The sequence below is a fragment of the Ochotona curzoniae genome, unplaced genomic scaffold (genome assembly GCF_017591425.1).
Source record: "Ochotona curzoniae isolate NIBS_2020 unplaced genomic scaffold, NIBS_Ocur_1.0 contig_2599, whole genome shotgun sequence".
NCBI classification, from domain to species: domain Eukaryota; kingdom Metazoa; phylum Chordata; class Mammalia; order Lagomorpha; family Ochotonidae; genus Ochotona; species Ochotona curzoniae.
In genome coordinates, this window is record NW_024465520.1 from 1,333,250 (window position 1) to 1,345,057 (window position 11,808).

The 11,808-nt window shown below is 53.3% G+C and overlaps 1 protein-coding gene across 1 annotated transcript; it reads left to right on the forward strand.

Moving 5' to 3' along the window:
* The first annotated feature begins 348 nt into the window (after nt 1-348).
* On the forward strand, nt 349-3,542 carry CHST2 (carbohydrate sulfotransferase 2). The gene is made up of 2 exons (XM_040974752.1): nt 349-1,081; nt 1,191-3,542. Exon 2 carries the CDS (start codon nt 1,373-1,375, stop codon nt 2,960-2,962), a length of 1,590 nt encoding a protein of 529 aa, XP_040830686.1. The 5' UTR covers nt 349-1,081; nt 1,191-1,372; the 3' UTR covers nt 2,963-3,542.
* Nucleotides 3,543-11,808: the final 8,266 nt, after the last annotated feature.

The following is an 11,808-nucleotide window of genomic DNA, read 5'->3' on the forward strand; positions in this document are numbered from 1 at the left end:
CCACCAACTCTTTCCGAGAGCCAGGACCTGGGGCCGAGTCCGGCAGCCGCCTGCGGAGTCCGAGTCTTGTACAGCCGCGGCGCCCAGACTCCCACGCCCGCGCTCCAGCCCGATTGCTTTGCGCACGGAGATCTGTGCCTCGGACTGCGGGCTGGCGGCTCCAGCATCGCAGGGGGAAGCCGGCTCTGCTCTCCGGCCTTGGAGGCGGCGGCGGGCGCGGGGCGCTGTTAGGGGGGCGGCGCGGGACGCGGAGAGGAGGAGGAGGAGGAGGGCAGCGCGGCGAAGGGGAGGAGCCGCAGCGACAGACGGCGGCGCGCACCAACCCCGCGCCGGCTGGCAGGAGCCGCGCAGAGGCCGGCCCGAGCGCGTTGCAGGCGCTCGGCGTAGGGGGAGTCGGGTAGCAGCATCCTCCCGGGCGCCGCTTTCGCTCGGCGGCGGCGGGGACTTCCTCCACCTTCAGACCTCGTTGGCCACCGGAGGCCGGTGCAGGGGGCGGGGCGGCCAGAGGGAGCCTAGAGCTGTGCGTGCAGGCTTCTTCCAGGCCAGTCGGAGCCTGCCGAGCGGCGGGGTCTTGCCTGCGCTGCCCGCTTTGGGTATCCTCCTCCAGTGATGGAAGAGGCACACGCCGCCGCGGGGTCGCGCTGCGCCCCATCAGCCGCCGCTACAGTCAAGGGAGGATTCGCCGATCGGAGGCCGAGAGCAAGGGAGGCAGAGCCGCGGTGCCGGGAGCTGAGTCCCGTGTAAGCCGCTCCCTTCCCGAGCGCCCTCAGCCGGCCTCGCCTCCTGGAGCGAGGAAGGAAGCTGCGGTCCCGAGAGAGCAGAGGAGACGCCGCCGGAGCCGGGACGCGCCGGGGCTCTGCGGAGCGCGCACAAGGGTTCCGGGCCCGGTGAAAGTTTCCCTTTCCGAGCTGCGGGGCACCCGCTGCCCGGAAACTCCGTCCAGAGCTAGGGCTGCCGAGCCCCCGCTGCTCCCTCCTTGGCAGGCGCAGGAGACCCTTTGCGGAGGAGACCGCGGAACGACGGACAGCCCGTGCGCTAAATCCTGATCCCGGGCTGATCCGGGGCGCGCCCGCGGCTTCAGGTGAGCCGGGAGCGGGGCCCACCCGAGGGTGGGCGTTCCTGAGGTGGAGGAGACGCAAGGGGGTGGAGGGAGGTTGGGGCGCACCGGTTCACTCGGCTTTTCCTTGCAGGTCCTTCCTGGAGCCGCTGCCATGGGAGAGCTAGCCTCGGGCACCCGCGACCAGCCACCGCTGCCACCGCACCAGCCTCGGAGCCGCGGCCCCAGAGCCGGCGCCCGCAGCCGGCCCGCTGCGTCCTCCTCCCGGGTTGTAGGGCCGCCTCCGCCGCGCCGCCGGCCCGGGCTGTGCCTGTGATGAGCCGCAGCCCGCCGCGAGCTCTGCCCCCGGGCGCGCTCCCCCGGCTGCTCCCGGCTGTGCCTGCCGCCGCTGCGCCGCGCGCCCTGCTGCCGCCGTGGCCCCGGCGCCCGGGACGCCGCTGGCCCGTATCCCCGCTCGGAATGAAGGTGTTCCGCAGGAAGGCGCTGGTGCTGTGCGCGGGCTATGCGCTGCTGCTGGTGCTCACTATGCTTAATCTCCTGGACTATAAGTGGCACAAGGAGCCGCTGCAGCAGTGCAACCCCGACGGTAGGCTGGGGGCTGCGGCCGGGCCCGGCTGGGGACGCTCGGGGCTGCCTCCCGCCGCACCGCCCCGCGCCCACACGCGCCTAGACCCGCGCACCCCGTACCGCCCTCCCCCTGCCGCCGTCGCCGGGGCCGCTCCGGCGGGCGCCGCAGGGCTGGCGGGGGCTGCATCCCCTCCCGGTAATGGCACTCGGGGCGCCGGGGGCGGCGGGGCCAAGCGGCAGCTGGTGTACGTGTTCACCACGTGGCGTTCGGGCTCGTCCTTCTTCGGCGAGCTCTTCAACCAGAATCCCGAGGTGTTCTTTCTCTACGAGCCGGTGTGGCACGTGTGGCAAAAACTCTACCCCGGGGACGCCGTCTCCCTGCAGGGGGCGGCGCGGGACATGCTGAGCGCTCTCTACCGCTGCGACCTCTCGGTCTTCCAGCTGTACAGCCCGGCGGGCAGCGGGGGGCGCAACCTCACCACACTGGGCATCTTCGGCGCGGCCACTAACAAGGTGGTGTGCTCGTCGCCTCTCTGCCCCGCCTATCGCAAGGAGATCGTGGGGCTGGTGGACGACCGCGTGTGCAAGAAGTGCCCGCCGCAGCGCCTGGCGCGCTTTGAGGAGGAGTGTCGCAAGTACCGCACGCTGGTCATCAAGGGCGTGCGTGTCTTCGACGTGGCCGTGCTGGCACCGCTGCTGCGAGACCCCGCCCTGGACCTCAAGGTCATCCACCTGGTGCGTGACCCCCGGGCGGTGGCAAGCTCACGCATCCGCTCACGCCATGGCCTCATCCGTGAGAGTCTACAGGTGGTGCGCAGCCGTGACCCGCGAGCCCACCGCATGCCCTTCCTGGAGGCTGCTGGCCATAAGCTGGGTGCCAAGAAGGAGGGCATGGGCGGCCCGGCCGACTACCACGCGCTGGGTGCCATGGAGGTCATTTGCAACAGTATGGCCAAGACATTGCAGACGGCGCTGCAGCCTCCAGACTGGCTACAGGGCCACTACCTGGTGGTGCGGTACGAGGACCTGGTGGGAGACCCTGTCAAGACCTTGCGGAGGGTGTACGACTTCGTGGGGTTGCTGGTGAGCCCCGAAATGGAGCAATTTGCCCTGAACATGACCAGTGGCTCGGGCTCTTCGTCCAAGCCTTTCGTGGTGTCTGCGCGCAACGCCACACAGGCCGCCAACGCCTGGCGGACTGCCCTCACCTTTCAACAGATCAAACAGGTGGAGGAGTTTTGCCACCAGCCCATGGCCGTGCTGGGCTACGAGCGGGTTAACAGCCCCGAGGAGGTCAAAGACCTGAGCAAGAGCCTGCTTCGGAAGCCCCGGCTCTGAGTGGAGCTTCTAGGAGAGCTGCCGTCCAGTGGTGGTAGTGGTGGGAGGAGGAAGATGGTGGTGTGTTTACTACATTTTAAACAGTCCTGACCCAAACTGGGAAGGAAGCCCACGGCTTCTCTTATAGATATATCACATAAATAACTGCGCCGGCACTTGCTGTCGTGTGTTTTGAGTCAGTGAATGTCAAGGATACGGCCACGTCACGCGCAGGCGTGCGCATCTCGGAAATGGCAGGACTCCTAAGTTCTGGCCTCTTGCCCCTCCCCTCTTGTCTCCCCTCCCCCCGTCGTGCCCGCCTCCCCACCTGCTGTCCGTCCTCAAGTCCTCAAGTGGACTGTTGATGAAGTCAAGTTCCAGTAGCCCAGATCTTGTTTACAAAGTTGTCGTGGTCTCTGTGAACCTGTCAATCATTTGGCTGTGGGGGTGGGGCGGGAGAGAGAGAGAGAGAGAGAGAGAGAGAGGTCCAGGAAGGAAAAGTTCCATGGGGCATGATACACCAAGGTGTTCTTCTAGAATAGAATTTTGTGTAAAGAGCAAAGGTTATCTGTGAGTATTAATAAAGGAGATAATAAATGCTGCTCTTTTTAAGTTGCCTCCATTCCTTTGGATTCACCCACATTATCGGTCCCATAGAGTTTTAAGAACTGGCTCCCTGCCACCTTCAAATCTCCCCTTTTTTTCCCCCCCGGGCTGTGCCCTGGAGAACAGCTAAACGATGTATCAGCAGTTTCTGACCTGTTGATAATAACTTGGGAGTTGTTTTCTCATATGTAACTCACAGCCTGCCAGGTGCCTGGGACTTGAGAGTAAATCTTTAAATTTTGCACTCCCAAATGCCAGCAGGGCCGTGGAAGAGGCACCTGCTGTTCCCCTGTTTGAGTGCTGATAGGAAGAAGCTAGCCCTGCAGAGATGGAAGGTTGTGGTTGTGGAGCTGAGACAGGGAGCCGTGCAGGAGGACTGGGTGCCCTGGGCCTTGGGTTGAGCCAGAAAAGGATTGGGATGGGCTGCGGTGATTAGAGCAGAGCGGGTTGCACTTACTGTTGCCCATGGTGGTGCTTTCCTTGGTGAGCAAAGTGACAGCCCTTGGTGTTCTGTCTCTCTGAGGAGGGTCTGCAGAACAGGCTAATTTGCTCCGTGCAAGGGCACTCCCAGGCTCTTGCCCTGTTTTCTTTGCTTTCCATCTAAATTCCTGCAAAAGACCTGTTGACTTGGATGCCAGGGGTATCCGTTGCTTTGTTGGTCTTGTTTTCTTAAAGCAAATTTGCATCGTAATAATACTAGTATGCTGCAGAGAGTTTAAATCTTCAGCCACGTGTGTCTCTTAGATAGAAAAATGAGTTTTTTTGTTTTTTTTTTTTTTTTAGGAAGAGAAAATAAAAATGAATGAAGTGTGTAGCATTTGGAGACCTGGTATTTTCCAGAGTACAAAACTATTGAGTTTTCCTGCAGTGGGTATGGTGTTACAGTGTGCTGAAGTTATCTTGTGCTGAAGCATTCTGTGGCGTGTGGTCTGCTGCTGATTTGTCGAGCCCTCATAGCAACAGGAGGCCGTATAGTCTACTACAGTGAATACGGTACAGATTCAGGATCATCATTTATTATGCTGGATCTGAAAGGCAAGATGTAGAGGTTGAATACTGAGGATCTTACTTTTTTGGAGACAGTTGATGAAAAAGAACATGTGCACGGGAAAATATTTTAACTCGGAGGATTTCTAAGGGTAATTATCATTACAGTATAAAACATGGCAACACTGATAAGAATTCCAGGTCAGAGAAAGCCAAATCCGAAGTATACTGAGGAGTGGTTATTTCTTAATTTGCCTTTGTTAAGGCGGAGTATAGCTATCTTGCGTGTGTTGATGGTGTTTGCCCTGTTGTTTTTGCAGTAGCACCTATGCTGAATGGTTGGCAGCCCCAGGCGTATTCTTAAATGGCTGCCATTTAAGAATACTTTAAAATTAAATGAGCAAAATAAATATTAATGTTAGATGAGTATAGACGAAAAAGGTTTAATGGGAAATTAAGAGACCATCACCACAAAGCAGGCACTCCGAATAAAATCATCATTTAGAACCAAATTTCATGTGGCATTAGAATCAGCCCTTATCAACCGCAGTGGGATTCATGGCTACTTCCTGAGTGAAGCATCTGTAAGCAGTCTAATTCATTCTTCTCTCAGAAGAGCTGAGGACTGGGATCGCATTAAAGAATTACTGTGTGTGGGGATCTTGCATTTAAAACCTACGCCAGGCTGCGTGAGAGCTGTTGCAGTGAGCCGAGCAGTTGCGGCCTCTCTGCTCAGCCGGCCTCTGCAGCCAGCCCCCAGCAGCATTCCCCCCGGCCTCTGTTTGGAGAGGTTTCTTTGTGCTTGTGATTCTCTTGCTTTGTAGCGGCTGCTCTCGCTCTACCCTGCCACTCCCGAGCTCTGTAATTTGAAAAGGTGAATTGTTGCTCCTGGAGATTTGTACCGAGGAAAGCGAGACAGGGGTTGTTCCTGCTACGGGCCGAGGCAGACGTATCAGTGACATTCAGCTTCCGCAGGTTTGAGAAGGAGAGCAGCGTCGTTTGACGTTAACAAGCTGCTGTCAGCCCCTGGTGCAAGCGGACAAATTGCAACCGAGCCTGTGACCGTATTCGAGGAAGCGAAGATGCAGGAGGTTTCTATGTTTCCCAAGTTGGTGACCGGCAGGGGCAGGAGGAGATAATGTTCAGGACAGGTTATCAGAGTGATTTGGATGGTCAGGTTCTGCTCAGCTGACAGCACGGCTGACTTAGCCCTTTGACACCGCCATGACATTGTTAATTAGAATCTCTGTTAGAAAGTGAAGTGTTCCCGGTGCGCTTGGTCAACAAATATGAGTTGGAAACAAGGCAGAGGCCCAGGGTTGGGGCTTGAGTTTCAGGGAACTGTGAGCCACTCAAAGGCCTCATTCAGACTGACCCTTGCAGGCAGGGACTGGGCAAATATGTACCCTTCAATGTCTACCCTACAGTGAGTGCTTGATAAATATTTATTAAGCCGGTGAAGGAAATATGCAGCTATCAAATTTTGCAAAGGCTCTGAAGGGAAACAGGGAGAATGTGTTACCTGTTTGGAGAAAATGCCAGGCTGTTCAGCAGAGTTCATTGCAGGCAGTGTGGCTATAGGCCCTATGGCGATGGGGACTGAGCAATTACAGTGTCTTTGAGATTTCCGGAGGAGGGTTGTACAGACACCATTACTTCCCACTGAGGAATTAGAAACCAACTGGCAGACTTAGTCTCGAGATGTTAGAAGTTTATTCATGAGCAATTCAGTTTTTTTAATATTTGCTTTCCCAATTTGCAGTTACAGCTCGGAGGTGGACACTGGACCATAGCTGCAAGCCAGTTGCTGCTGGGTTGCTGAGGGGAGGCTTAGGAAGTGGCTTGTTTCGCAGACAGCAGGGGCACATGGCTTTGCTGTGGATGTATGCGCTGCAGCATTGGGCTGGAGACCACACCTGGGCAGCAGAATAGTGACTTTCAGTGAGTTTGTGCTAGGGTGGATCCTGAACGAGACCATGGGCCACCTGTTCCATGATCCCCAGCCAGGCCCCTGCCAGTTCTGTCTCGGTGTCTGTAGCATACAGTATGCTTGTGGCTGGATTTTGTTGTCAGTTTGCAATGAATGTGAATTGGGTGGGGGCTACTCCAAGAATCTTTCCTGGATCCTGAGCAAGGAAATAAAGATCACATTTGAAACCAGTCTCTGGAGATGAGTGACTGCCACAGAAGCCAGAGGGGTACACAAGGGCCCGTGTTCTCTGTTGTCATGGTAGATAAGCCAAGTGCCACTTGGCCACCTGCTTCCCACTTTCTTCCTTCTCAACACCCAACGCACATTAGTCACATGCAGTAGAGTTTCTGCACTGGCTTGAAGAGGTCTGGGGAAGAAGGTTTTAGCAGGAATGGATACATGATAAGCACACTTGAACTTAAGCTCTCAGGCTGCTGGCAGGTGATGGGAAATTATTACATCAGAACCTGTGACAGTTCTGTGCCAGGGGCCGGTGTGGCTCTGTAGGAAACAACAGCTGCCACTCAAGGGCTGACGTCAGGGGTGGGAGGGGATGTCCTGAGCGAGGCACAGTTGACACACCCCTTTGCCATTCACCTTGAGGACGTCCCTTTCAAATCAGTCATGGGTATGAAAACAATTTGTTCACAGAGTGCCTGTCTCTTCTGGGTATTCGGCTGCTCCAGATGCAGCTCAGATATGAGCCACTGAGCTGCTCAGGAATGGGCTTTGGTACAAGTATTTCATCACTGAAATGGCAAAGTTGGGCTTTTGTTACACCAGATGCGATTCTGTACACCCTTAGTTAAATAATGCTAAAGAAACTGACAGTCTGCCCAATCCACTAAGCACATAGAGTGGTGATTGATAAACCTGAAGCAGCCGTGAAGGGGATAGCAGTCTGTTATACACTAGCTGACAGGAAGAGAAGGGCGACCAAGGTTAAAGCTTAACTTTCAGTGTAATCAGTGATATGTAATCAAACGTCAAAAGTACTTCTGGGAGGCTTGAACTTTCTAGTTTTGATAGTCATCCTGTCAACGAGTGATGGGAAAAATAGCCACTACCATCCACAGCGATATTCAGAAGTTCTACAGTGGCTCCCATCCCCGGTGACAGGTGGGGCTTGATAAAAATTCATCTAGCGCTTAGTCTTTTGCACAGGACCAGCTACGTAATTTACACGGTGCATGCAAAATGGAAACGCAGTGCCCCTTGTTAAAAATAATTATTGATTCCTGCAAGATGGCAGCAGCAGCAGAGAATTAAACCAAGCATGGCGTTCCTTCCAAGCACGGGTCCCATGTAGCTAGCTGCCTGGGCTGTAGGTCCCTGGAGCAGGTGCAGAGAATAAAATGCCTTGTGGCAGGAGACAGTGAATAATGTTCTCTTAGAAGTTTCTGGAAATTGGTACCAAAGGTATGCAAATCGTCATGCACTACTACAATGAAAACGAAGGTGGGCAAGCCTGCCAGAATCCTACGGAGGGCAGTGTATGCAGCACCAGTAATCCCTGGTGACTGCAGCTAAGTAACTGACAATGCCCTTGCTATTAACCTTGAGAACACTCAAGAGTGAACCTGTTCGTGCCTGAGTGGGCGTTCTCTCCCAGTCTTCCTCATGTATAGTTGGCTAGCACGAGGCTCGAGAACGTGACCTTATCCTCAGCATGTGGATGCTAGCAAGTTCTGCTAATGATGGTGGTCCCTTCATTTCCTCTGAAGCATTTGGCAGGCAGTCCCTGTTTGTAGTAGCAACAGTAAGTTCATGGAAAAGCAAAAGGTTACAATCAAGGAGTAAAGCTGCAAGAAGGGATTCTTTGTGCCTCTCCCAGCCCTTATTCCTTCTCATTTTGGTGAATTCTGGCTCATGACTGAAGATTCTAGATCTTCTTGGAGAACTTATATTCCTCAGCCCTGCACCTTGCAGGCGAGTGTTATTCTCCCTGGCTGCTTGATGTGTAGACCCGCCAATGTGTGTCATTGTTGACTGGAATAGTTTACTTGCAGGTCTGTTTCTTCTCCGAGTCCTATGAGGGAAGGAATTGGATCTTACTTGTGCGTGAATACATTCCCCAATACTCAGTGAATCAGTGGCTCTTTATTAAATGAGCACTCAATAAATGATATAGCCTATGAGGGAGAGGGCTGCAGATTTTGTCAAAGAGATGTGTGTGTGTGTGTGAGAGAGAGAGAGAGAGAGATGACAGATGTCCCATCAACTAACAGATCTGCTATTGACGGTTCACTTTCTAAATGCCCACAGTCAGGACTAAGCTGAGTTGAAGCCAGGAGATAGCAGATGATTCAGGCCTGCCCCTGGGGGTGGCAGGCGCTCAGGCACTGGGCCCCCGACCTGCTGCCCGAGGGGTATGTATGGACAGGAAGCGGGCGTAGGGAACTGCGGCCGAGTACTCCACGCAAGGACACAGGTGTTTTAACCACTCAGCCAAGTGCCCACATGCAATCATATTTTAACCATTTCAGAGTCTGGAAGTTTTTTCTTTCTTTCTTTCTTTTTTTTTTTAAGAAAATAATATAAAGGTCTAAATAGTACATTTCCATTTTTGGATGCCCCAGTTTTTCTGGCAAACCTCCCAGTTTCTTTAGGACCTCAGTAGTTGGGAGGAAGTGAAATATTTCATATTCTCAGTTTCGTCATATGAAGGGTGGTATGACCTTATTCCTTTTGAGAGAAAAATAGATACGAAAGACCAAGAAGATCTGCCTGAGATCCTGCTATTCTTTGCTATAGTTTGTAGCCTTGCTGTTTAACCAGACCTACTTGCTGGCGAGCTCAGCGTTCTCTGGAGGGCTTGAATTCTGAGTTCACCTTATTTAGGTTAAGTCTTTGCCGCATGTAGTTTTTCCTTTATATTTTCACATTTCCCAAGTGACTTTTTCAGGAGCTGTTCTCTTTACAACTTCCTATCACTACTTTCATCTCACTTTCAAATGCCCTGTAGAACAAGAACAACTGGAACAGTGTTGTGGCACAGCAGGTAAAGCTAGCACCTCTGTCTCCGATATCTCCTATAGGCACAGGTTCGAATCCCAACTGCTCTACTTCCAGCCCAGTGCCCTGTTACGGCATCTTGGAAGGCAGTGGAATATGGTCCAAGTACTTGGGCCCCTGCGCCAAAGCAGGGGACCTGGAAGGAGCTCTCGGCTCTTGGGCTCAACCCGGCCCCATTCTCACTGCTGCAGTCATTTGGGGAATGCATGAACAGATGTTTTCTCTTTCTCTCTCTTTGTGTAGCTCTGCCTTTCAAGTCAATCAAAATAAATCTTTTAAAAACAAACAGACAAACAAAAAGGGCATGAACAATGGCATGATGGACATTGTCCCTAACAAGGCTCATGGCACAGACAACATGCTAGTGCCCAATTTACAGAGGAGATTTAGACTCAATTGGGCCATTTCTTTAGCATCACAGGACCAGTGAGTGAAAAAAATTTCTCTTCCCTCCGAACATCGGACATCACAACGCTTCTATTTCAGGGATACGGAAAACACAGCTAACTGTTTTTTGGTCCCAGCCAAGGGCTTTCTGGGAAATGTATCCTGAATATCTGGCTCGTGGTGCCTTCCGCCAGGGAACAGGATTTACCAGCACCTTCAAGGATGCCTTTCTCTGTAGCAGAGAGAAGTAGTGATTAGTTGAAACGATATTGGTCCAAAACACCTCTTCGCTTGGCTTTTATTTGATAACACTGTACTAGGTGCTTTTTGGTGGTGGAAAGATTGTCTTTAAAAAACCTGAACAGGAAGTTTGGGGGTTGGCAGGAAGAGAGAGTAACACGAACAAATCATCCGACAAGATACTAGTGCCTGAGAAGGAGATCAGAGAGATGTCCCTAAGGAGGAGGGAACAGCCGTGTTCTGCATGGAAATTTTGGCTCTCCTAAGTTACAATGCAGCCACCTCTGCTGCTCCAATCCCCTGTAAAGGCTTCATGTTGCTGCTTTGCGGGGTGGGGGAAGTGCTAGGCAGGGTTTACTTAGCCAGCCAGAATGACATGGGGGCAAATACAGGCAAGTTCCATGGAAGCAAGAAACGGGAAGTGGTTGTTGGGGAGAAGTTGCTTGGAGCTGGGTGTTGATCCAAGTGGTGTTGGATTACCCAGGAGGGTGAGGGCCTGATCGAGAGGGAAGTCTGTTATCCACTGTGAGTGGAGGATTTGAGCAATCCTACTGACATCCAAGGGACAATGTGGCCTCTACAAAGCTCAAGAAGCAGGTGGTTTCCAGGAGGCAGACACAGGGTTCGTAACTCTAATGGCTAACTGTCGTGGGTGGGGACTCAGCAAGTGGGTGGAGACACGCCATGTTTACAGCCAGCAGTAGTCTAGAAAGGCTCCTGAGATGGTGTGAAGTCAGTCCCTCGCCAGCATGGTGGCTGTGGCACAGGACAAGTGCAGGTCCTGGCCTCTGAGCCCTGCTCCCAGGCAGAGAAGGCACACAATACAGGAATCCTGGGCTCTGCTTCCTGCCTGCCCTTCTCCTCCTGCCCCAACATGCTCTCATCCTTGAGACATTCTTTCCTTGGTTCCTACTTTCATCTCTCAGGGTCTGGGCCTCAGTGAAGTGGTGCCCTGTGGGATCTGAGTCAAAGTCCAGGGGCAGATGAGACTGAAACGAGCAGACAGCTGAGTTGAGTGGTCTAACAAGGTCGCTCTGGTTCTCTGGTTACATAACTGGTCAGCTGGACCGAGTAAAGCAGGAACTTCAGTGGCAATGGTGCAGGAGGTCACAGAATCTGAGACCAGTCACAGGGCCAGCTGGATACCTTAGGTTGTTTTTTTTTTTTTCACCCCGAGTCCTTCTTTCTCTTCTGCCCATCCCTTGCCCCCTGGACTCTTTCATTCTCTCTGCCTGTGCCCACTTGACACATTCTAAGTCCTGATGACAGAGCTGGATGTGCTGAAATGGGTCAGTGTTTGTTGTAGGATACCTGAACAGGGCAGCTTGAGGGACAGTGGTCCCCAGTTCGCCCACGACATTTCCTGTAAGATAGGCAGCAGTGATCAAAGCTAGTGTGAATGAATGTGGGGTGATCTTAAAATATCCACCTCGTAAGTGCCCTCTGTGTTAACTTCGTACTTTATTATTATCTTCTCGGTATTGTGAATATTCGGGGGCTTCTTTCTTTACAATCTGTGATCCACTCTGCACTCTTGTGTCAAAATGTGGGCGGGGATGTGCCTTGTTAGCTCATTGGGCTGCCATGCTGTTTGGCTACCAGTAAGGCTATTCTACTTTAGTCTTAGATAATGCAGACAAGTGGGATGCCAGCTGGGGTG